Source organism: Falco cherrug, chromosome 7, assembly GCF_023634085.1.
Source record: "Falco cherrug isolate bFalChe1 chromosome 7, bFalChe1.pri, whole genome shotgun sequence".
NCBI lineage: Eukaryota > Metazoa > Chordata > Aves > Falconiformes > Falconidae > Falco > Falco cherrug.
In genome coordinates, this window is record NC_073703.1 from 34,154,506 (window position 1) to 34,178,995 (window position 24,490).

At 46.0% G+C, this 24,490-nt stretch overlaps 2 protein-coding genes and 1 non-coding gene across 19 annotated transcripts in view; 1 reads left to right on the forward strand and 2 right to left on the reverse strand.

Moving 5' to 3' along the window:
• KTN1 (kinectin 1) overlaps nt 1–2,240 on the reverse strand; it is a 78,040-nt gene extending 75,800 nt beyond the window's left edge. For 12 of the 17 annotated variants that reach the window (XM_055716066.1, XM_055716061.1, XM_055716064.1 and 9 more), the window contains exon 1: nt 2,109–2,236. The gene's annotated coding sequence lies outside the window, so the exon portion shown is untranslated. Of the gene's footprint in view, nt 1–2,104 lie in introns of all 17 variants that reach the window. The other 5 variants (XR_008733153.1, XM_055716060.1, XM_055716067.1 and 2 more) reach the window with 2 other exon arrangements.
• Nucleotides 2,241–14,405: 12,165 nt separating this feature from the next.
• TRNAG-UCC (transfer RNA glycine (anticodon UCC)) lies at nt 14,406–14,477 on the reverse strand. Its single transcript has one exon. It is a non-coding gene; the product is annotated as a tRNA-Gly (tRNA).
• A 2,488-nt stretch (nt 14,478–16,965) lies between these two features.
• TBPL2 (TATA-box binding protein like 2) lies at nt 16,966–24,411 on the forward strand. The gene is made up of 7 exons (XM_055717414.1): nt 16,966–17,102; nt 17,393–17,799; nt 18,793–18,880; nt 19,552–19,643; nt 20,498–20,665; nt 22,283–22,377; nt 24,175–24,411. The coding sequence occupies exons 2-7, from the start codon at nt 17,429–17,431 to the stop codon at nt 24,252–24,254; spliced, it is 894 nt and encodes a 297-aa protein (XP_055573389.1). The 5' UTR covers nt 16,966–17,102; nt 17,393–17,428; the 3' UTR covers nt 24,255–24,411.
• Nucleotides 24,412–24,490: the final 79 nt, after the last annotated feature.

The following is a 24,490-nucleotide window of genomic DNA, read 5'->3' on the forward strand; positions in this document are numbered from 1 at the left end:
AGTGGAAACTTCATTTTCTGAGGGATTTTGTTAACCCTGGGTTTACAGTATCGATGGTCAAGCAGTGATTTGACACTTCTGAGTCATAACCATCTAGTCTCCAGCAGTAAGAGTGGATGATGCAAGTGAAAGCTGTTACATGGCTAACCAGATTTTATACAGGCTTGAGCAAATCTTTCCCTCTTTTTCAAGGGGTTTCAAAAACAAAGTAGTTAGCAAAGTTATCCGTAGTAAGGGTTTACAATAGTGGGGGATAGAGGATCAAATTAAACTGTGTTCTTCATATCATACTGCTGCAACCTCTGAAAGCAGAAAGCGTCTTCTTGAGACTGGCTAGACAAGGAATGGGCAGAAAAAAATTAACAAAAACAGTATTTGGTAATAACTCTAACAGATAATTATGTTTCTATCCAAACCCCAAACTTTTCCTGCTGTAGTTACACACAAAAGATATTTTAATCACAGTATGCAGAAAGCAGCATCAGCATATGAGGCAAGAGAAAAAATATGTGGTAAAGCAAGTTGCATAGCCTGTTCGTGGACAGAAATTACAGTGCAGTTATAGGGAAGAGGTCCACAAGGCAGAGAAACGCTTCCAGCCCAAAGCAAGCAGGAAGACATTAGTGATCCACCAAGAGAATAGGCAAGAAAATACTTGAAAGAAGGTGGCACAGGGGGAACTGAATCCCCTTTCAAGTTTTGCAGCAATCAATTCAGACTTTCCAGCGAGGGATTTTTGCCTTGTCATACATAAAGTGAAGTTAAATAGAACTTGTCAGTTAAGTCTGCTAAATACCATGTGTGTTGTTGGACAGAGGCAGCAAGAGAAACACTAAGGAAAAAAGTAATTTTAAACAGAAAAGAACTACAGTAGAGCATCAGCTCAGCTCCTCTTCCACAACTCACTTCCAAAAAGCAAGAAATGATCTTCAATTTTTTCTTACAGTGACCTCAAAGTACACAGAGCCTCTGAAAACCAAAAAAGTTATAAACTGAAAAACCAAAAGCACGCATGTATGCACATCACTAGGTAGCATTTAGTATTGCCCGCTGCAGAAGAGATGCTATGCTGCATTATTCTTATTAACCACTGACATAATTAAAATACTTCATCAATCAAAATTAGTTGGGTACAAAAGACACAGCTTTTCCACCTTAACTTTCCTTCCCCCTGCCATACACCCAACCTCAACCTGTAGATCAGAGGAAGGCTTCCATCAAGGGAGTAAGCCTTGAGTAGAGGAGGCAGCAGGAGAGGCATTAACACCTCCAGGGTTAATCCAGCTGGACGCAACCCGTACCGGTGCTGTACCAAAGGACACAGACGATTTTCAAAAAATAAGATACCCCGGACCAACGTAACACAGGAACACAGGAAAAAGCAGCATATTTCACCGTGCGCCGCTCGCACCACCACAGGAATACGAAATGGGCCAGCCTGAGCCGGCGAAGCGCAGCGCTTCATTAAAGTTTGCAAGGCCACCCGGGCGCTGCAGCATTCGGTTCACGCCAACCTCACCCAGGGGCCCGGGAGCACGGGGAACTCTTAAAAACCCTATTTTGGGGGTAAATTCCGGCTCTGCCGCTCTGCATAGGCCTGTGCCCCAGGCAGCCGGCAGGTAACAAGGCAAACCTACGGAAGACGAGCGATAAAATTTTTTTCCTACCCGTTTTTACCTCTTAACTTAGCTTCAGGAAGGTTACCCGGAGCTGTGCTCGGGCGGCACCGAGCCCCCCCGGCCCCGCCGGGGCCGCGCCGCCCCGAAGCGGCGGCGGGCCCCCGGCAGCAGCCACCCCACCGCCCCAGGACCGCGGGTGGGAGCGGCTGCTGCCCCCCCGAGCGGGGCCGGCCGAGCAGCCCCCGCCCGCTGCCCCCCTCAGCCGGCACCGGGGAAGGGCAGCGGGGGCCGCGCCGCCGGAGCCCCCCGGCCGGGCCGCAGCCCCGGGGCCCGCCCCGCCGCCCACCTGCCGGCGCTGCCCGCGCCCCGCGGCCCAGCCACGCCGCGGCCTAGGCCCACCGCCCCTCACCGGGCAGGCCGCGGGCAGGCCCCGGGCCCGGGCCGGCCCCTCCGCGCCGCCGGGCCGGGCGCTCCCCGGGTGGGACTCACCGTGAGGCGCGGCGGGCCGAGCCGGGCCAGGCCGTGCGGAGCTGGGCGGCGGGGACGGCGCGGCGGCGAGCCGGTGCCTGCGCGGCGCTGGCGGGCAGGAAGGGCGGGCGGGCGGCAGGAGGCGGCACCGCACGTCCGCCGCGTCTGCCGGCCCCCCCGGCCGTTACACGCGCGACGCCGCCTCCGCCCCGCGCCGCCCCCCCGCCTGTCCCGCGCGCGGAGCCACCCCTGCCCGGAGCCCGTCCCGGGGGTCCCCACGGGTACCCCCGGAGCGGGGATCGCCCACCCGCGCGTCCCGGGAGCCTCCCACCCTGGATGTACCCGCCGCCTTCCCGGGCGCCTGGGGATCGCCCCCCAGGCGGAGATGCCCAGAGATCTCCTCACCCATGCGTGGGGACCGCCCCCCAAGCCAGACCTGCCCCATGCAGGGACCCCGCTGCCCAGACCCCCCGCGCACTGGGGTCCCCCTGCCCAGACCCCCCCAACCTCCCTAATTAACCCCCCTGTGCCAGCCGTCCCACAGCACCCCTCTCCACCCCCGGCCCGGGGGCCTGGCAGGGTGGCCAGGCAAGGGGACCCCACGGGCCCGGGCCAAGCAGGCACAGCGCACCCCGGGGCCTCCCGCAGCACACGAAGGCCACCAGGACACCTCCCCATGACCAGAAGCACGGCTGGCCCCTAAACTTCCCTCAATTGCCTTAAAACCACGTGGGTCTGCAGGGAGGAGCGCAGCATGCCATGTACCAGGGGCTTGTTCAATCATGGCCCTGCCAGTCTGCAATCGGGGAGCTTTTCAGCTCTGACTTCTTCAAGCCCTGACTTTTTCCTCCCTCTGACATGGATCCTCCCCGCAGTGCTCACAGGGCAGATTTTTTTCACCTTAAACATCACAACAGCTCGCGCACGAGATCAACAGCTGACCATGGATCTGTGGGTACCCACAGGGATCAAAACTGATGCTCTGCCATGTAGTTACTTGGGGACAACAGAACAGCCCAAGAAGCCACCAAGGGCACCCATCCAGCTCCATCGCTGGGGGACTGACATCAGTTCTCAGTGTCCCAAACATTGATGGGAAAAAGCAGACTCCTGCACTCAAGAACATTCACCTTTTCAGGCAGCAGGAGTGATGACAAGGACCACTGAGCCAGCGATGGGTGTGGGTCAGTGCCAGCACTGGTCAGGACCAGCATCCCGAGCCCGGCTGTGGAATCCACAGTGGCTGGCCACTCTGCAGCCAGGAGGCAGTCAGCAAAAGGGAGTTATCCCAGCATAGCAGGGAGGCTGGCATCGCCCCAGGGCTTTGCATGTACCCTCCCTTCATTTCTCCAGACCTCTGGCAATGAAGAGTCTGGTTTAACTTCCAGGCTCTGTTGCTCACAGCAAGCAATGTATTTGTCCCAAAGCATCTTTGAGAAATCAACTGCTCCACAAGCATTCAATATCAAAGGACAATTTGCATCGAGCTGTGCTAAGAGCTCACCATTACCCTCTTCGCCAGCCAGCCCTGTGTGTCACTCACCTGCAGGCTACCACCGCATTTCCAAACTATCTGGAGCAAACAAAGGCGGCAGTGCAAGGCTGACACTGGCAGAAGCTGTGCCTTTGCATGCAAGGCTAAGCGAGTCCAGGAGGCAAGGCCATGGTGGCAGCTTTGTCCACGGGGATGTGCAGGAGACGGCCACTTTGAAAGCGGGACTGGCCATCAGCTGGCGAGGCAGAGTTTTGCTGCTTCATCCCAGAGCTTCCCTAGCTCAGCATATCCCAGCTGGTCACTCTGCTCTTGCAGGACCGTTGCTGAGTGCAGCACATGAGCCAGCCAAAGGCAGTATCTGCACCCTGCACTTGCAAGGTGAAAATTTAAGGCCAAATTTTGCTTATATTAGCCATTTAAGTAGCTGCAGTTGTTGTGGTGGGGCTCGGCAGCAGCAGATTTTGCCGATGTTTAATTGCTTTTGTCCACAGCAGAGTTTTCCAGCTGGCATCAGAACCAAATCACCATTTCCCAAGAGTGGGAACAGATTTGCTGCCACACAGACAGGGGAGGGGGGTCCTGCCAACAGGAGGAGAAAAGTTGGGGCCAAGAGCCAGGGAAGAGCGTAGGAGGGGCCAGAAGCTGAGCAGCAACAGAAGAGCAGAGAGTGCAAATTCAGCTGCTTACAGCTACAGATCTTTCTCAAAGGCAACTGCCCTGCTCTCTGGTCACTTACTACCAGCTCAGAAATTTCAGGTCCTTCACGTCTTATACATTTGCCACAACATCACAGTATAAGGCATGATATAAGGACCTGAAAATGCTTTTACTTCGTATGTTGTGTACCAGTGCCCAACACCTAAGGCAATAAACTATCTAGATTATGTGGACTGGGAAACCTGGTGGAAAAACTCACTGGAGAGCTACTGCTGTGCAGATTAGCCAGCCAGGGTAATGATGCTGAATATCCCCAACTGCAGGGAGGAAATAATGCAAACAGTCACTGAAATCCCAGTCACATTAGGCAGCCACTCATGGGGAAAAAGAAAAGGTTTAAAAATGCCGCAGGAGCCCTAAGTCATTAGCTTTGTCAGGAATTTTGCTTTCTCACATCACAGGGAAAAAGCCTTCAGATCTGTGGATACAGAGAAGGCCTGAGAGAAAGGCACGCTATGCGCTTAGCAGGGCTGTAAGTCATGAAAGCTGATTATTGTTAATTTAGCATTTTATATAAGAACGTGAGAGATCCTTATCAATGCCGGAAACAAATGCCCTGCAAGTTTCAACAGCTCGCTGATTCCAGTTAGGAAAATAAGAACATGACCAAATGCTGGATTTTTCTCTCTATTTGCGCTAGATTTTTTATACATTTTACAAGCATGAATTCCTACAACTGCTACGAAGTGGAAATTAATAGATAATGCGCACATGTGCCAAAAAAGTTTTCAACTGCTGCTAAAGAAGGTGACAAAAATTACTACAATTTTCTTCTCATGGTAGTAAATGAAGAGTAGCTCCACTGCAGAAATTTGAGCTACACAGAAAAAGACGTTTGATCAAATCCAGTTGTAAGGAAATAAAAATACATCTGTCCTAAGCAGAATCTGTCATCAGAAATGACATTGGAAACTCTTGCAAGAAGAATAAAAGTTCCTAATAAAAACCAGCAGTTTAAACCATGACACTGTGTGTGATCAGTGTGAAAATCCATCAGGCTAATACAAGTCTCCACATAATTCACATGCTATCACAACATACATATGTTTCTAATTAAGCTGTGATGATCACAGTCTCATTTTGTACTGCCGAAAATCCAGCTAATAACATGAATTATTAGAAGCTGTTTCAGAGCTCACTGAAAAAAATTATTTATAAACTATATCCACCCTCCATTTCTGGATTTCACCATTGTAATAGAGCACTGGAAAGCCCAAAACGGGGTTTAAGCTTGTGCTGTTCAATTCTATCATGTTCAACAGAGGACCAACTGTAAGCAGCACAATTAAAGACACCCAGACAGCTCAGTGCCCATCTCGGTGACTGATGTTTTCAGAGTGATCAGACTTAAATTAGGACTTCAGGCTCTTCAGTCCTAACCTCCTTATACAGATCCTCCTAATACAGACCTGGGATTAGTCACTCTCAGCTTTTGCATTTGCAAAATAAAATGGAAATCCCAATAGGAACCCTCTTGCCTTCCCTCCTCAGGCTGCTGTTCCCATACCAGACACCCAAGCCGCAAATGTCTGCTCCCGAAACACTGTGGTTTATATCTAGCGTGGAAGCAATTGGGTAAGCACTGCATCTCACCTGGCTGTCCAGACTGCACAGCTCATCACCTCTGGCCGTGCCACGGCCACCCTAAATCCATGCCAGCCCAAGACAGAGCCCTTCTGACCATCCTATGCACCAACACAGGCAAGCAGACTAAAACAAGCACCTAAATCCCTGCAAACTCAAGGCCTGCCATCAGTCTGAATAATCTCTGCTAATTTTCAAGTCACTAATTATTCTTACACCTGTATCGGATGGCTTTATCTTTTCTTCCCAAAAGAGTTCAATTTTGACTGAAAAGCAACAGCTTTAGCTGGAAGAGCTCACTTTAAAGGAAAACCGATTTGCTGTGACTCCAGTGGGTCATCAGGTCTGAGCCACAAAGGTGGAATTTAATTTCTAATCTGGAGATTTCAAGCCTTCAGTATCAGATATAGCTAAAGGGATCACAGTGAAGCTGGACAGAAAAGCAGCTTTCCGAGCAGCACAATAATAACCATGCTTTGAATTCACATTCGAGTACTGTTTCAAAGCAAGTTTCAAATATTCTTCCTCTTTCTTGGTAGCATCCTAGCAGAAGATGATTTTTTCAAGATTGGATGGGTATTGTTAAGCAAAGCAAATGAAGAAATGACACAGAAAATACCTTGTCTCCTGTAAAACACTCCCTTGTGTGGAATCACAGTGACAGTTCAAATTCATTCTCCCATTCATCATTCATAGTACCAGTTGTTATTTATGCTATTCTACATTAATCATTAGCAGGTTTGAAATTAATACTCTGCTTCATCAATACCTATAGAATGAAGATATTTTCCTTTGCAAAAAAACAAAACACCAACGCAACGCTCCTCCTAAGCACAGACCCATAATTCACCTGAAACGTAGCAGGATGGGTAGCAGAGAGAAACAATATGCAGTGACAGAGAGGGAGGAAAAAAAGAAATGGAAAGTCAGACAGACCTTCTGCTCCAAGGGCTCTTTCAATATGAGGGTAAGGTATCCCACCGCTGAAGCAGCCTGCAAGGCTGGCTCAGCATGTTTTCCTCCCGCAGCCAGGGAAGGACATTGATTGAGCTCTGCGAGGCATCACGGGAACAGCGTGTGTTAGGCTGTGACAAACTTCTAACGAAATGTGCAGCAAACAGGCTTATAGCCTGTCTGGATAAATCAAAGAGTGCAGGAAGCATCCCAGCTGTTCATGCCACCAGAGAGTAAGTTAATATTTTTTGTCTGTGGCTACTAGAGGGATGCAGCCACCTGCCTGGTGTAGTAAGTGTCATGCCAGAGGGGATCTTTGTTCTTTGGTCCCCAGTTTGCCACCTTGCCATGCACCCGTGTCCCAAGGGTGGCTGCAGACTTGGAAAGGTTTGCAAATCCTCGGGTCCAAGGAGATGTCCTGTGAACAGTGCAAGGATCACTGGTGCCCCAGGAGACCCAGTGACAATTCCCAGCAGCGTCACAAACTCCACACACATCCCTCTGTGCGTTGCTGTTTAGCTCCTCATACTTAAAATAAGCAAATATTCTTCTCTTCAGCTATATAGCCAATCGTTTTAGATAGTGACAAGCCTCTCCCTAGTGACCCTACCATTTGCCTATGTTGTGTCTAAGGGTTTCTATCACACCATTCGTAAGGACAGAAAGGGTTAAGAACCAACTCGGATTCTCTAGGGAAAATAGAAAGGCACCAGAAAAGAAACCAATTGAACTGATTATAACCAAAGGGACAAAAGGAGGTTTAGAAGGTGCTTTATAATACAGAGAAAAGCATTATTGTCCTACAGGGAAAAACATGCCCATTAACAAATTAGGTGAGAGTCCAGTGAGATGTAAGAGGTCTGAAACAGCTGCATTCCTCAACGCCTTTAAACTATCTGTCTTCACATGCTTCATTTATTTTGGCTAGCAGCACTGCCCATGCCAATCTGGGAGTAAAGGGGACTGTAAAAATACCTGGGGATAAATGTGAGTATTTTTAATGTTAATAGGCAAAACCTAATTGATCTGAGAAACACAATTTGGGTTTTAGAAAACAGCCAACTTAGGACACTCCCAAACACAGGCCCATCTGGGTTCCTCATTTTCCTCAAAGCATTGCTGAGCGTACCTTAGCAACTCTACCTGAGCGGAAACAGAGCTCAGGGGAGCTACTCTTGTATTTATGAGTTGGTTAAATGCCCATTGAAGGGAGGCCAAAGCAATCACAGCATGTAATTACTCCTGACAAGTTGCAGATAAGTAAACTGGGGGGGGGGGGGGGGGTCCAAGAGGAAAAAATTACACCTTCATAAGGAGGGGCACTGTGACAAGTTAGCTTCTTCCACAGCCTGCAGACACCAAAAATACACTAAAATATTCCATAATAGTATCTTGGATTGTATGGGGGAAATTAACTCATATTCCACTTCTATACACTGACCATAAAAGCTAAGGTGTAAGAAAGCATGATGTCCATAGTCTAATGCCATAGCCTGTTCAAGGGAAAACTTACTAACAACAGAAACTGCAAAGACAGCAAGGAGGAGTGGGGAAGATCCAAATGGAGGGATGAGGCTGTACCAAAAGGGATCTCACACTGGATTCCTGCCTGGCTGGGATGAGCATGGAAATGAGATGAAGCACAAGAAGTGCACATGACGGCAGAGCTGGGTATGGACTCCTTCATCACGGCTAAGCTAACTGCATTTATTGGCAGACCACAGGCGAAGGCCTAGAGTGATAGAAACATGACTGCATTAACAGTTAATTATGTGTGTTAAAAGTTAAAAAAAAAGACAGGGCGGCGGGATTGGAGCTTCTGCTGACATCTGGCAGCATTTTGGGGATCTAGCTTCTCCTGAGGTCTTCATTGACTCAGAAGCACTGATTTGCTTGCTGTTAACTGGAGGAAGAGGCAATGAGAACTGACTAATCACCGAGTTGTGCACCCTGCGGACTCATTCTGGTGTCAGTCATTATATCTGGCTGATCACTGAGACAAAACCAAGTTTTACGGGGATTTCAGTGACTGGTCAGCACCCATCCCTGGCTCATTGTGTTTGCACAGTATTTAGTTGTCCTCCCCTGTACAAGAAGCTAGTAAAAATCTAGTGGTGGCGTAACTTTGCTGACGCAGCAGTGAAGGCGTCACAGTATATGCTCTAATTCCTGGAGAGCTTGCACTGAAGGTCCTAGACGTGCTAATGTCATTGCTCACGTCTTCAACGTTACTACAGCCTCTGTAAACTAAATTAACAGAGGTCTGTTAGCATCTGCTCTGCTTTTCTGTGCAAACACACGAGTGCTATTACTATATTGTTTTTCCAGATAAGGCTTAAAGGATCAATATTTAATTGCAGCAGTAGGTTCAAGGTATGAGACAGTGTTTGCATTAGAGCGATTTGTCACAAAACTTGGAGGGAAACAGCAGCAGTCAGATGAACTATCGCACATTCACCTCATTTAAATGCAATTCAATTTAGACAGACCATTTGGCACAAAAATTAGCAAGATGACTTAACAAAAAGCACAGAAGAATACTTCTGAACCCAGGTGTCAGATACATTTGTGCATGATGTTCATGGAGGAGCTGCCCAAGAAAGCCTGTAGCCATTAATTGCTATGTTGGCAGCCAATGTTTAAAGCCCCCCTCTTCCCCCCTTTTCTAGCCATATTTAAATGCAATACAGAACGAGAAATAAAAATAGACTGATGTGTTCTCCCACACACAGCAGTACAAGGCTTAAGAGCACAGCTGGGCCAGGACGAGTGGATTTCTGTGCAAACAACATACAGAATGCTTTCATTTAATCACTTTGCACAGATAGGAAAATTAAAAGAAGCTAACTGTATAGTTTTAAAGTCACCATTCAGCCTTTCAGTTGAGACAGATGACTTTTACTTACAGTGCTTCCTCTGGCATTCAGTGGAAGATTTGGCAATCCTCTCTGGGTCTGGTTCTCAGCTATTCTCTGACACAGGGGTAGTTACGTGTTGTCATTACACATAATAGTGCTGTAGAAGCCAGAAAAATGGCTCTTTTCTAGCCAGTTTACCCCTTTTCCATCTGATAGAAGTGACTTTCTTTCCTGATCCAGAAGTCAATGTATGCTGAGCATTGACCTCACGCTGGCCTCTGCCAGCAAGCATGTAAAGCACATGCATTAGCAGACAAATGCTGAGAGTCTGCTAATGTTTGAAAAAAGTACCAAATCCCCCATTACTGTCCTTCTCAGGGAATAAGAGCACCTAGTTTAACTGGGGCAAAGAAGCAGCAGCCTTACCACTGTGTGACCTGGGCTGCATTATCCGATGCAGGGAGGGACACATGGCACTAGGGGGTAAATGGGAACTTAAAGTCCTTCTTCCCATCACCCAATAAACTTGGAAAATTAAACTAGATTCTGACCCAATTTCAAATCATTATAACCTCACTTCTGTAAGAGGGTTACTCTTGATTTGCACAGGGGCAACTCACAGCCAAATATCAAATCTAATGGATTTAATTCTCTTTACACCAGCATAATCTAATGATGATACACTTAGTAATTCACACTTAAAAGTCACATTACTCACTGCTACTCAGTGAATAGTCATGATGGCTTCTTTCCTTCCCTGGCAATAAATCCAGTTTCTACTGACACTGACAAGCATTGATCAGGTCTAGAATGGAATATTACAGGACAAGTAAGTATGAGAGAGTGATGGTCACACTTGTCAGACCAAAGGCACTCCAGCATCTCTGTCCAAGTTGCCTTTTGGGCTGCAGTTGCTTCTCGAGAGCCTTGCCAGCTCCATGCAGGTCTTTTGCTCCTACAGAGCCTGCTAACCTCACTGCAGCTCATCTACTTCTCTCTCTGACCCCCTTCTGGGGTCCTCACTCTATCTATAACCCTGGCAAGAAGGCAATCAAGGCATAGGGACCAAAACAGGGCTAAACCAAACAGAAGGAATCACCTTCACAACAAGACTTGGATTCTGCCATTGATAGAGAAGCATAGAGTCCTGGGGCATTTGGAGACATCTTGTGCATAATATATTGCTCTTGGAATGCGATCCTGCTCTCACTTGCTCTTCTACCCCTTCCAAAGGCAAGGCTTTAACATTGCAGGCAGCAAGAGTACCAGGAGACGGAGCTACACCTGAGACAAGCTACACACTTCTGAGACAATTACAGCTCTAAAAGTTTAGCATAAAGCTCAGGACAGCAGACAGCAGAACACTGTCAGTCACGAGCTTTTAATTCTCAATTCTCAAACTGGCTCCTCAAAAAGATAAGATAAAGCCAAAGAAGATTAACCAACTTCAAAGCAAGCCGCAAGGCATTTACAGCATGCTAGAATAGAAGGCAGTTGTTGAGAGCACTAATGAATAAAACAGGTAGCGCTTCCTTACTGAATTACTCCTTGTCCCTTCCAGGTTTTTGGAAGTCTACTGTGACTAGTCCCATCCCATAACCAGACTACAGCATCCAGGTAATGAGGGAATGTCTGCTACAGGAACATTAAGAGACCGATACAGGAATGCTTAGCAGAAGCTCTGTGAAATAGTCTTCTCCAATTAGTTATCCAAGGGAGAATGATACTGAATGACTCTTACAAAGAATGCACAAGGCACTTATTGTTCTACTAACCATCAACTTTCTAAGTAAAATTAACCAATTTGCTAATTAAGACTCATGACAATTCATCATTGCAGTAACTAGGCGCATCAGATGATTCATTGCCCTGTAACTGGCTCCAGCCGCTCCAGGAAGTGCGTAATGGCTGCCTCCACCATGCAGAAGGGAGCGTGGCTCCCTCCCTGCTCGGAACAGTCCTGCTCATGAGTCACCTTAGCCTGGCTCTGGGCAGCTGCTGCTTTCAAAAGGGAATTAAAAAAAAAACCCAAACAAACAGGGGGTTGCGGGGGGGAGAAGGTAGCTTGAGATAGAAATAATTTTTTCAAGTTGGGATGGGAAAAATAGCTGCCCTTTCTAATGTTATTTGACCTGGATGATTAGAAACTGAGCAGGTAAGTCTCACAAGTTCCAAGCTTTAAATTTACATGTGTCCAACTGATGACAGGGGTCAGAGTCTCCTGCGCAAGAAGGAAGGAAAAACACTACCTCACAGCAGAGAGAGAATGATGCCTCTGATGACTAAGAAGGGGAGACCCAGAGAGTGGGAAACTTGGTGGCGGGGAAGCCCAGGGACTCACTGCATTGCCACTCTCCGGATGTCCCCCTACCTGGGCCTCCACTCGCTGGGTTTCCCCAGCTCTGGGCATCCCACACACTGAGCCTCCTGCACATTGGGCACCCTGAGTGAATACCCAGCCTTGAGGAAGAGAGTGTCAGCACAGAGCCTTCCCGAGGCACAGCCATGCCTCCCCTCCCTTGGGCAGCAGCCAGAAGACCCTTCCCCTACATCAAAGCAACTTAGCTTGAGTTGCCCACACAATATGACTCTAGACTCCTTTGATGATCTTTCAGCTTTCTAAACATCTTTCCTTCTTCTCTACCTCAAGATGGGTAAACAATCTTACACCCATTTAGCAGGAGAGGCACCAAACTCTGTGACTTACCCAAAGTCACATCGCCTTCCACTGGTGCCCTTGCCATTTGCAGGGTGCCCCTATCCAAGGCAAGAAGCAACACCAATATTAAGAGATTTGTATTTTAAGTTGATCTCTGATCATCTCAGGCTCACAAAATGCAAATCAGTCCCCAGGAGCTGTAAGATTAACATATCTCATCTCCAGGGGGTTCTGCAGTGCAACGAAGGATTAATTAGTTGAGGAAACTAATAGCACCACAGCTGCAATGCTACAGACAAGGCCACACCAAGGAAACACCATGACCACCTCGATAATCTAGCTTCCCAACTAAAGCACAGCAGTAGTGTTCACAGGCTGGGGGAGTGCCAATCTCCTGTCCCTGTGAGATGTCACTGTGAGGACAAAACAAATTCAGCACAACCCCTGCATTGAATTCAATGATACCTTGTCATTGTGGGCAATGCAGGCCCACACTGTCATAAAGAAGCCCGTGAGGGCTGTGTTTGCCACTGCTGGTGGGAGCACGACCCCCACCACAGCCCTTGGTACTGGCAATTGTGTTGACAAAAGCAGCTCAGGCTATGGAGCTGTCTAGAACCACCCCAATCACCCCCCAGCCCCAAACAGGATGTTTTAGTTTTAACCATCCTGAACTGGTCCGAGCTAGCTCCACCAGCCTTGGTAACTCAGGTGTAATGTCTCAGAGAGCCCTCTCCTTGCTTTGCTGCTCGGCTTGCCTCCTGAGTGCTCCAGGACAGGCTTGTGATGTAAATCAACTTGCTTGAGGCTGAATTTTTCCAGAGCCAGAGGGATTTGGCACCTGTAAAGCACTGGGGCAAGGTAAGCCCTAGAAATACCACGAAACCAGCCCAGCAGGCTGTGCTGAGAAGGGAAGAATGCTGTCAGCCACACATGCTTTGCCACAGGGATGAAGGGTACTAATTTAAACCTTTGCACCTCTGGGGCAGCAAGAAGAGCCTGGCAACACCTCCTAAAGACTTGCTGCATGCCTGGGCTTTGACATCTTCTTCCAAAGGGTTTCTTCAGCTCAGCCAGCTGTTTGCAAGCAAATCTCACAGTGGAAAGCAAAGCAAAGTCTAGCAGAGCAACAAGTACATCAATCACGACAGTCGGCACGTCTACCCCTCCAAGACATGAACAGGGACATGTTGCCAGCTGCACCTTCACAGAAACCCATCCACCCCTCACTGCACAGCGACAGCACAGGAGGAAAGGAACAAGTCTGAAAGCAACTGTAGGCATCAAGTCAAGCAGCACCCAAGCTGAGCTGCGTTAGCAACAACAGGCTCCTGCAGCACCAGCTGGTGAGGCCTCCTCCCCAGGCTCTGCACATGTGAGGCTTTTGAAAAAGGATCATTATTTTTTTAAAAAAATTTACTTAAATCATCACGCATAAAGAGCAGAAACAAGAAAGAACAGTGAAGAAAATGTCTGCAAGAGGAGAACAACAGTGGATAGAAGAATAGCTTCTTCCCTCTCAGCAGCATTAGGCACATGGGTCTAACTAAGTACAAGCTATTTCATTGCAACACCTCCAGCTGGAGATTTATAATTTTGGACTGGGGCTCCTCCCAAAGGACCAGATGTGCCTTATTGCATATGATGAGGCAGGTGGGAGAAATTAAGGGCACGTTACACTGGCTCACACCAGCTGGAAACAAAGCCGTACCTCTGCAAGGCCCAAGGCACAACTCCCGCTCCCAGGGAGCTCAGGAGCAGGTTGGGTTCACAGACCACCTACCTGAGAGCCCCCCACAGGGCAGTTGAAGGGCACTGAGGCTGTTTGATGAGGTAAAAATCCCCCCAGGAGGGCTGGCAGCCTGGTGGCAGGGCACGGCTCCCTACCAAGCCCCCCGGTGCCGCCCCCACGGTTAAAGCCGGGCCGGGGCGGCGCTGAGGGCTCGGACGGGCGGCTGCAGCTATGGATGGCGCGTCGCCGCTGAAGCGGTACCTGGAGTGCTACGGCGGGCAGGTAGGGAGGGGAAAAAAATTTTATAATAAAGGAAAGCTGCGTTGGCCGGGAATCGAACCCGGGTCAACTGCTTGGAAGGCAGCTATGCTCACCACTATACCACCAACGCCACGTTGAGTAGCTTTCCCGCCCTAATCCCAACTGCGGCGCCGCGTTCCCGCCCGAGGGCCCCGCCGCCTCCGGCCCGGCCTCGCCCAGGGGAGCGGAGCGCTACAGTGGCCCGGAGCCGCTGGGAGCATGGAGGAAGGGGCGGAGGGGCTCTCTGCTAGGGGAGGTAGCTCTTACCTGCTGCAGGAGCAATGCTGCTGTGGTTAAACTCGCTATGAAGCGCTGTTTGCGAGGAGTGGCCTGTGTACAGGGGTGTGCTGACACTAAAGGGGTAGGAGGCTCAGATCTCTTCATGCTGACTGGTAAATGTTTGCAAAAACTGCTTTTCTTCGGTATTAGGACTAACCTTCCTGGTCTCAGGTGGCTGCAGAGACAAGAGGGTGAGGGAGCGGGTGGTGAGGGTCAGACTCCACAGCTGAGCAGCATCTTCACCCAGGGAATGCAACTGCTTCACCTGCATCCTGTTGTAAACTACTTTTCAGCTCAGAAAAATGGGTTTAGCACAGGCTGTTTAAATCCAGACACCTCCTTACGGCAGTCAATAAAAGTCTTTGAATATGGCCCTATAAAATAATGTGGTGAGGTATAACCAGGGGTTTATAAATGCTACTGACTGTGCTGAATACTGAAGCATTTCAGGCTTGCTGAGACACTTGATAATAGCAGATATGTGAAATATCACTGCAGAAAGAAAAAAAAATAAATCCAAGTCTGTTGCTTAAAGCAGCTGGTTTTGATTTACATGTACCTGGCTTGCAGGGATTCCTGCAGTGGAAGTGAAAATGGCTCTTTTCCCCCTTTCCCCCCAAGCCGCCCCCAGCTTGGTGATCTCAGACAGGATCTGTGTGTGAAATCTCCTTCCTGGAGCTGCTGGGAGATGTCCAAAGCTATGTGGTTGCTGGGGCCTTCTGTGAAGTTAATTAACCTAGAGTCTATAGCAATAACCCTTGGCAGCCAGCCCAATATAAACATGGTCTTGTGCCCCCTTTCACAGCCTCTGAGCATCTGTCTAACAAGAAGGCAATCTTCCCCAGCGCTTAACCCTATAAGCGCTCTTTCCCAGAGCAGTTATATGGAAACTGGATGAGAAAGGAAGATTAGCTTTCCGTTTCTACCAGCTCTATGTGGTTTACTTTCTGTTACTTTTTTTTTTTTACTTCTTTTACAGCTGTTTAATACTTCCAGCCTCCTGTACCATTAATTTCTCCATCAGCTTCTTTCTTTAAGCTATGCCACAGACTGGGATGTGTGTGTTTGACTATTACATTTATCACATTCTCTGATGCCCCTTAGCACAATGTGTGAGTAGTCCTACAGGCTTGCAGTGATGAGGCTTTTCTGTGCCATCTTCTCTGCATCATGATTCATACAAAACTTTCCCAGTTAGCTCCTGTACAGCTGTGCCTTAATCCACTGGAGGTCTTGCAGGGACTGTGCCTTCACCTGCTGCTAACTTGAAATATAGTTATTTAAAACAGATGTGTTTTAGTTATTCCATAGCATGTTGTTCTTTGTAACTGTTAACACACTTGTATCTGAATGCTTAATTCTCAGGTAGTGCTCTTGGATCCTGTTTTCCAAGGAGCTGAGGAGTTAAGGAGTACCTAGCCTTACTCACTGGCATACTGCCCCAACTGATCTCGTGTGGGGCTATGCATCTAGAACTCAGTTTTACAAACAGTTTCGGACCTAGGTATTCATGATGCCTTCAGAGCTAGACCTGATCACATCTGTATTCAAGCAAGTAAGGGTTCTCTGGGAGGAGTTGTCACTTAGTAAGATTTTTCCAAGTATGTACAGGAAAATATACTGCGAAGTAGGAGCAGAGATCTCCCTGTGTGCATGCTTGCATTGCTAAGTGAGATGATTAGCACTGAACATAAAGCAGCAGTAGCTTAGGGCTGAAAAGCATTGATCTGGAAACCCTGCTCCCACTGGAGCTCTGGCAGTTGCTGCCAACTGAAGGGCCTCAGTCTTGTGCACTGTTCCCTGTTCTGATTTTGTGCTTGGACTTCTCAGGTTCTTCTGGCTCTTGAGCCTAAAAGTGTGTAAATGAACACAAAACATCTTGTATGGATCACCTAGTCCAAGCTGTTGCTTGCTGTGGGTGTTGGCAGAAACCACCTTCTTGCAAGAAGCTTTTCAGTAACTAGAGGCTTATGCCCTAATGGAGAAGGGAATAAATCCTTTCCTAAACTCTTGCCTCCTCAATATTATGAAACCTTTTAAATGGCTTTTAAGAATAAATAGCTGACAAAGAACGTTAGTATGCAAGAACTTGCTTGCAGATATGTTGCGTGCTTGATCTGGGAAAGGATGCTGGCTTTGCCGACTGGGCCTCACTTAAATTAGGCTGGTGACCTCCAGCAGCTGGAAGAGGGAACTGCCGGTGATTCTGTGAGTTGCTGCCCTCTGTTGCACAAATCCAACACGACACTGACACTGTCCCCTGGTAGCAGGGAGAGGAAATAGTAATATACCGAAGGGGAGTTAAACCCAGCCAGAAAATGCCAGCTGTCCTCTTTGGAAAAACTCAGGAGCAATTATGTTGGTTATGTGCGTAACTGAGGCCCGACAGCAGCTGTGAAGGGCAAGGCACCAACAATACCTCTAGTTACTGCTGAAGGTATATAGTTAATTTCTCAATTTGTGGTATTACAGTATTCTAGACTGCCTTTTAAGTGTAGTGGGAAAATGTGTATCTCTGCTATAGAAGTTACCTGGATATCTATATGCTGATAGACAAGCAAAGGACACACTTTCAGATCTTAGGACTATTTCTTGCTATAATGTTCTGGGAAATGGGGTGAGGAATGATTGAAACTTTCTCACTGAACAGAAGGTTAATCTTAATTTAGTCTCCCAGTTAAACATTTTAATACAAGATCCTTAATGACACTTTTTCCTTCATTCAAGGATGACCTCTCAACTAGTGATCAGCTGTTTACTTCCATGAGCCCTTATGATGTAGACCTTCCAATTCAAACAACTGAAGATGCGTTGTTCGCTTCTCAATTTAATCAGCCCAAAGACTTCCCTACAGACTTCTCATCTGTGGATCTCAGCTATCTTCCTGATATCATCCAAGGTAACCCAGAACAAAATCTATCTGAAGATGGCTGCGAAATACAAAAAGAGCTTGATAGGTCAGCATCAAGAAGTGAGGACAGTGGTATCTTCAAGGATGAAAGCAGCTTGTCACATCCAGATGCAACTCAACCATCTCCTGAGGCATCTGGTGTATGTCATCCTCTGATGCCAATGACTCCTGTGACCCCAGTGACACCTGCATCAGAAAGCTCTGGCATAGTGCCTCAGTTGCAGTAAGTTCATGTATTATATATGTAGCATATATAATAGTTTTGCTTAAACTGCAAGGTAGTGTTCTGACTTCTCACTTAAGAGAATGTAGCAAAAGTATGGTTTGGTCTTTAATAAGCCCAGCCAAAAAAATAGAGGGGCAGTTCTTCCTCTTTGAGGAGAGGTGGAGAAAATGAACTGACAATATTGGAAGGCAACTGGATTCTGCGCTGTGCAATACAACACAAAAATGGAAGTGGCACAGAACAATATGCAGCTTAGCAAAACAGGGGAGAGTGGACTTAATAAACATGCTGAGTAACTGAAATGCCAGTGGCTTTTTAAGGGGGGAAAGTCTCTTTAAAGGCAGAAGTGTTTGGTAGAAATAATTTGTATATCTTATGTACTGCTAGTTATTTCAGTCTGCAGGATGAGAAGACAAGAATACTTGAAAAGGAGGACTTCTTCCATCAGGGAGAAAGTTAAGGGTGACAGCAAGCTCTCTGGGTTTAAAGATGTCAGCCTGCTGCTTTTGTGAGCAGAAATAGTCTGAATTGAGCAAGGGGAAGGGGCATGACAAGAAGCGTGAGAAATTCTGGCCTTGTTAAAAGGTCCTGTCCTGTCTAGGCTACAGCAACTATGGAGTAATTTATACCTGTAGAGAATAACATACCCTTATCCACCCTGAGTGCTGTAGTAATTCTGTAAATACTCGTTAATGGTTCAAGTCAGAGCTGTAAAAGACTTCAGTGATGTAGTTATTGGAAGACACACAAACTCAGTATTCAGGGACTAATAATTTTGTACTTTGTTGTACCTCAAAATGTAATTTTGGTATTGAATTACTTAAGTTTTGCCAAAAGTCGCTTGATGCTAGAGTGGGAAAGAGATAGGCAGGAAGTTAGTTGATGGCAATTATTAATTAGAGTGTGACTTCACATTAAGCTAATAATGCTGGGGGTTGGTTCTGCAGTGGCTTGCTTTTGCAATAAGAATTTTTTTCTCTCATTCCTCAGGAATATAGTGTCAACTGTAAACTTGGCTTGTAAACTAGATCTGAAGAACATAGCTCTGCATGCCAGAAATGCAGAGTATAACCCAAAGGTAAATCTTAAGGACTCAAAACTGTGCTATCACTTAGCTTTCTCAGTGCTAATGGATTCTAATATAGAAGTTCACCATGAGCTTTGTACTTTTTCTAATAGCACTGTCTTGACCCACAGAAAAAAACCTGCAACTTGAGCCTGTTAAAGTGAAAGAAATACAGGGGACCACAAGGAGATATTTTTTTTTAATAAAGCCCCAGCAATGAGATGTTACGAAGCTGTTTAAGAAAGGAGATGAATGGTCCCACCTGTGGCTAGCCACCTCCAGCTGAAATGGCCCAAGCAGCCCTTGTTGGGGGGAGGAAAGATCAGCCCTGAAATTCTTGGCTGGAGGAAAGAGAATTACTGGAGTCAAACTGGTATTACAGGATACTTCTATCAAGTGGCCTAGGCTGTAGAATCTCACTGGGAATTAATGGGCTTTCTGTAAGTGACTCCAGACTGCTCCACAAAATGTAAGGGACAAGGCAGTGGTCCTGTGACTATAGTCTTAAGCCCCTTGGTCCTAGGGAGGTGGAAAATAGTTTCAGGGTGGTAAATAAACACTTTTACAAAGCAAAGGCATGCTGTGTTGAGCTTTGCAAGTGACAATTCTTGAAAGAATGAACAGAAATGCAGTACCAGCCAAATCTCTTGGCTGGACTGTGAGGTCTGCCTCTGAATTTGTAGAGGTTTGCTGCTGTGATCATGAGAATCAGGGAACCGCGAACAACAGCCCTCATCTTCAGTTCAGGAAAAATGGTCTGCACAGGAGCAAAAAGGTATTTTTTCGGTTTTCCTGCCCTCTAAAGGTCTGGGTCTTGCAGCTATGCCTATATTGTAATGAAAAATGTCAGAAAACCTTGTTTAAATTATCTAGCAAAGGGTTGTCATAATTGCAAGAAAAAAAATGAAACATTGGTATTAAAAAATGTCTAGCTTTCTTCATGATGGCAGTTTAGTAATTACTGAACTATGTGTTTCTGTCCCTGACCATAGATTGAGCTGAGCAGACATTAGCAGAAAAGCTGCTAAAACGCCCAGGAATTGTTAAGGGATTATTTGAATTTCTCACTGACTTTGAAGTGAATTAGGACATAACTTGTGTCTGTCAAGTCTCTCTTCAGTGTCTGTGTTTGACACATCTGCCTCTAAAGGAAATGGGAATTGGAGAGAAGCAAAGCTTATTTCTATACTCTGAAGTTCAGCATCTGCCTTGGTTTTTATGTCCCTAAATTGTCAGTGAGATAATGCATTAATTTACAGCTTAGAAGACCTCTTCTCCCACCCCAGCTAGCTAGATGATTGTACTGTTGTCTGCAGTCTACCTCTTGGATCAGCTCTGAGAAGCTGTTTCAAGGAACTGAGAAAGAAACCTCTGAAGAGGGGAACTCCTGAGTGATGCAACGTGCTCCATCGTGTTCAAATAGACCACAGGAAAGTGAATGACTAAGTGCCTTATTCCTTTTAGTTTGCTCAAGTGGCTCTAGGGATAGAGGCTTGCTGTTTTGTGCAGTAGCGTATCTTTTTCTGGAGCACAGATTAGTACGGTGGTGGCTCCTAACTGACTTCCATCTTGACAGCAGAAGAAAGCACTAATCAAAGATGCTTTTTGCCCCCTCTGCTCTTCCTTCAGTGAAGAGCAATCACGGCTCGCAGCCAGGAAGTATGCACGCGTGGTGCAGAAGCTTGGGTTCCCTGCCAAGTTCCTGGATTTCAAGATACAGAATATGGTTGGGAGCTGTGACGTGAGGTTCCCTATCCGGCTGGAAGGTTTGCTTCTCGCTCATCAGCAGTTCAGCAGGTGTGTGGAATTCAGATTTACAACCCCATGCAACTTGAAGTGGTGTCATTGTAAGCTACAAGCAGACTCAAATTCTGAGGCTGTACAAGCCTGGAAGAAGAGAGTAATAATTAACTGGATACTGAATATCGAGCATGTCTTTTGCTCACAGAAAGACATACTTACTGGTCAAGCAAGTGTGACATGGCTGTAGATGCCACTGTGTTACAGTAAAGATTGTAAGGTTTATCTTCTGCAGTAACTCCTGTTCTGAGAGGGGCACAGGCCAAAATGACCCTCTGATTAATTGCCAGGATAATGTGCAGCAGCTAGCAGTAAAGCTTCCAGTGCTTGAAACCGTGACTGACATAATTCAACAGTGAAGGGCTGTTGTAAATTGCCCTCCTGTGCATTTTTCACTGCTTTCTCCTTGCCGGGACACGATAAACACCAACTCTAGAAACCTTGTAACTGAGAGCATACTACAAACTGTTCAGTCACTTCTGGGGTAGATGGGATGCAAGTTAGATCTGGTTAAGATGAAGGGCTCGAGAACCGCTTCTGGGTTGTTTGCTCAGTTGGTTAATGAAGATGCTGTCTTTTACAAAAGCTTTCTTTGACTGTGATGCTGTTGACAGATTCTTCAGTATTGCTGCATATTGGCAATATGTACCAGAGATTTTCTTTAATCTGAGCAGTGTTGGTGATCATCATTTTACTAGTCTCCTGTAATTGCTGAGTGCAACGTTAAACCTTAGTGGTTTATAGTGTCAATATAGTTTATATTGTCAATATATAAGGTTTATAGTGTCAATAGGAAAATAACTGGTCTTGATTAAACATTTCAGGTTTAACTGGAGCAGCTCTTAAACTGCTTGAACCTGGGCTGTGCCCTTGCTCCATGTGAAACTTTAATACGAAGTGGGCCTCTTAACTCCTGTCAAACCAGATGCCAATCTGCAAGGATAAGGTTGTTAAACTTCAGGCATGAAGCCAGATTGCAGCTGTAAAATATAGAACTGAAAATACAGTGTGTTTCTCTAATATCACTTTGGTCCTTTCTGTCTGGATCTCTGTTAGACATCAATTTAAAGTAAACCTGTAGTTGAGCAATGGGCATGCTGTGCCTTCAAGATGGGCTTGTTAAGAACTAGTTATTGCCATTGCTGAGGAAAGGATAAAGATTTCAGCACTGACAAAACCAAAATTCTGTTGTCTTTTTCAAATAGCACTGCATTTAATATTTTGCATTTAATTTGGGGACTAAATACATATATTAAAGATTCACTTGGCTGTCATTTTGTCTGAGTTGCACAAGATGCTTCCTCATAAGGGCTCTTTGCAGACTACAAAGGATTTGAGTACTGATCGGAGATTACAATAACGTCTTCAATGCTATGGGAAGTCACAGTCTCAGAAATCTTTAAAAGTAAGCATGAGGTACTTGTACCAGCTCCAGCTGGGAATACCAGTTTTCTCGTGAAGATGTCTAAAACATGACCTGCCTTTCTCTGGGTAGCTAGCTAAAATCTGTGGATGCAATTACTCTATTCTTAGTATAATTAAAGAACAGTTTATGCATACAACACTGAAATAGTATTTGCGTTTTACTAATTTTACCTGCTTGGTTTGAAACAGCTATGAACCTGAACTATTTCCTGGCCTTATATATAGGATGGTCAAACCCAGAATAGTGCTGCTTATCTTTGTGTCTGGAAAAGTTGTGCTGACTGGTGAGTGGTCTCCCTCTGTATATCTGTAATCAAATGCTACCATATCTTCAGAGGAAGCATTTAAATTGAACATTAGCTAAACTAACACCTTGCCACAGTAAAGCCACTTGGAAATCTTTTTAATGCCTGCTACTGCTTATCTGTGTTTTCTGCAGATAACAACATCAGTATTGTACTAGAATCTCATATTGCTTCGTATAGAGTCTCATATTTCCATGTCATTAAACTTGAGTGTCTTTATTCAAAGCATAATGCCATGTGTCAATGTACAGAATCCCAACAGGATGCTGACATGCATACTTAGTCACTTAAATACTAATATCACAACAAGCAATTTAAAATTGCTTGGACAGGAAGCAAACTTCTTAAAACACTTCACTGACAACATTTAGCAGGGATTATTAGAGGAAAGGGTGGAGATCTAAGGACTTGTTGTAGAGTGTTTGGCAAAACACTCATGAAGCAAAAGCCTTGCTGAGTAAGTGTGCTCAGTAGATATCCGTACCTCAGATCCCATGTCAGAAAAGTTGAATTTCTGAGTGCATGTCCCTAACATGTTCTTTTGTAAAGCTCATGAAAATACTTTTACTCAAGATGTACTGAAAGGTAAATGGTACTTGTTCCCAGAGGACTCGAATGCTGTATGTACACTCACAACACAGCTTTGAGGTATGTGAAAGATAAAAAGAGAAGTGCCTGCCTTAGCCAGAGATTCTCGCAATCATAAATCATGAATGAGCTCAACTAACTGAAGAATTGGACACTCTGTACAAAGCTTGAATGCTTTTCCCTCCAATGTGTGCCCACCTTCTTCTTGGGTCTCAGTAAAATCAGTCTGGTCAGTTCCATTCCACTGGTACTTGCATTTTTGGGTACACTAACTGCAACACCCTTGAGTGTGCAGCAGGCCCAGAAGCAGTGAGGTAAGCCCTGGAACTTGTGTTCACATGGAACTGTGAACAAGGGGTGCAACTGTAATGACAAAACTGAATTTACTGAGCTGTGAGGTTTTTTTCCCCTAGTCAGGGAAGTAACTTGAAAGTAACTTTACTTTGAAAGTAAAAGTTGTGGTAATGCAGATGAATTAGTCATGCCCAAGTGTGTTCTGAGGGAAAGGTTTACATGCTCATCCAGAGTAGCGCTTAATCCATCTGCTAGTTCATTTAAATGCACTTTTCTTGTAGCTGACGTTTGTTGTACTAGCATGATAGTCATGTCACTGGCAAGGAATGTGGCTGCCTACTGCATTACAGTTAGCATACAAGACTTGGCATTAAAAAATTTCTTGCAGTAATATGGAAAAGGCTAGCTTTGAAATCACAGGTGCCCTAACAAAGCTTAAAACCAAAAAAGCTTCTCAGGACTGAAGGAAGGGAGTTCTCAAACCATGGATCAACTTCCAGTATTGGGATAAGTGTCCATCATTTCTTGTTTCTATCTTTCCACTTACGAACAGGCAGAGCTGTTACTGTTAAGCAGGTAACACCATAGTTCTTCTCAGTTCCTTCCCCCACCCCTCCCAAAGCCAATGTTTAGCACTTGGAAAGAGTAGCCAACTGCTGGTTTGGTTCCACAGATTAAACAAAGCTAGTCTAGTCTTAAAGCAAAGCAAGCTAGAAATTATTCTTTGTGAGGTGGCAGAAGTATGATGGAAATTCTGCCTTAAACTAATAGTAAGTTGCTTTTAAACTCCTGTGTTTCTTCATGCTTTGTAATCTTTACTAGGTTTGAGTTGGATTCAGTTATTCTCAACACTCTGTTAATTCTTAACTTGTTTCTTCCTAAATGTCTTTCTAGGAGCAAAAGAGCGTTCTGAAATCTATGAGGCATTTGAGAACATCTACCCCATTCTAAGAGGTTTCAAGAAATCATCATAACGTGGCCCGTAAAGCAACTAAGAATAATACATGGGTTTGTATTACTATGCATGGAACAGAGGCAAGGGCACTTCTGGACCCCGTTGTACAGTTGTGGATTGTTAAGCGAACAGTGCTATTCTGAATGCTATAAATGCTGATGCCTTTTTGTAGTTTGTGAGATGTCCTTTTTTGCTTTCAGGTTAGCTATCTGTAATCCAATTGAGTTCTAACAACTTCTGTCAAGCCGAAAAATC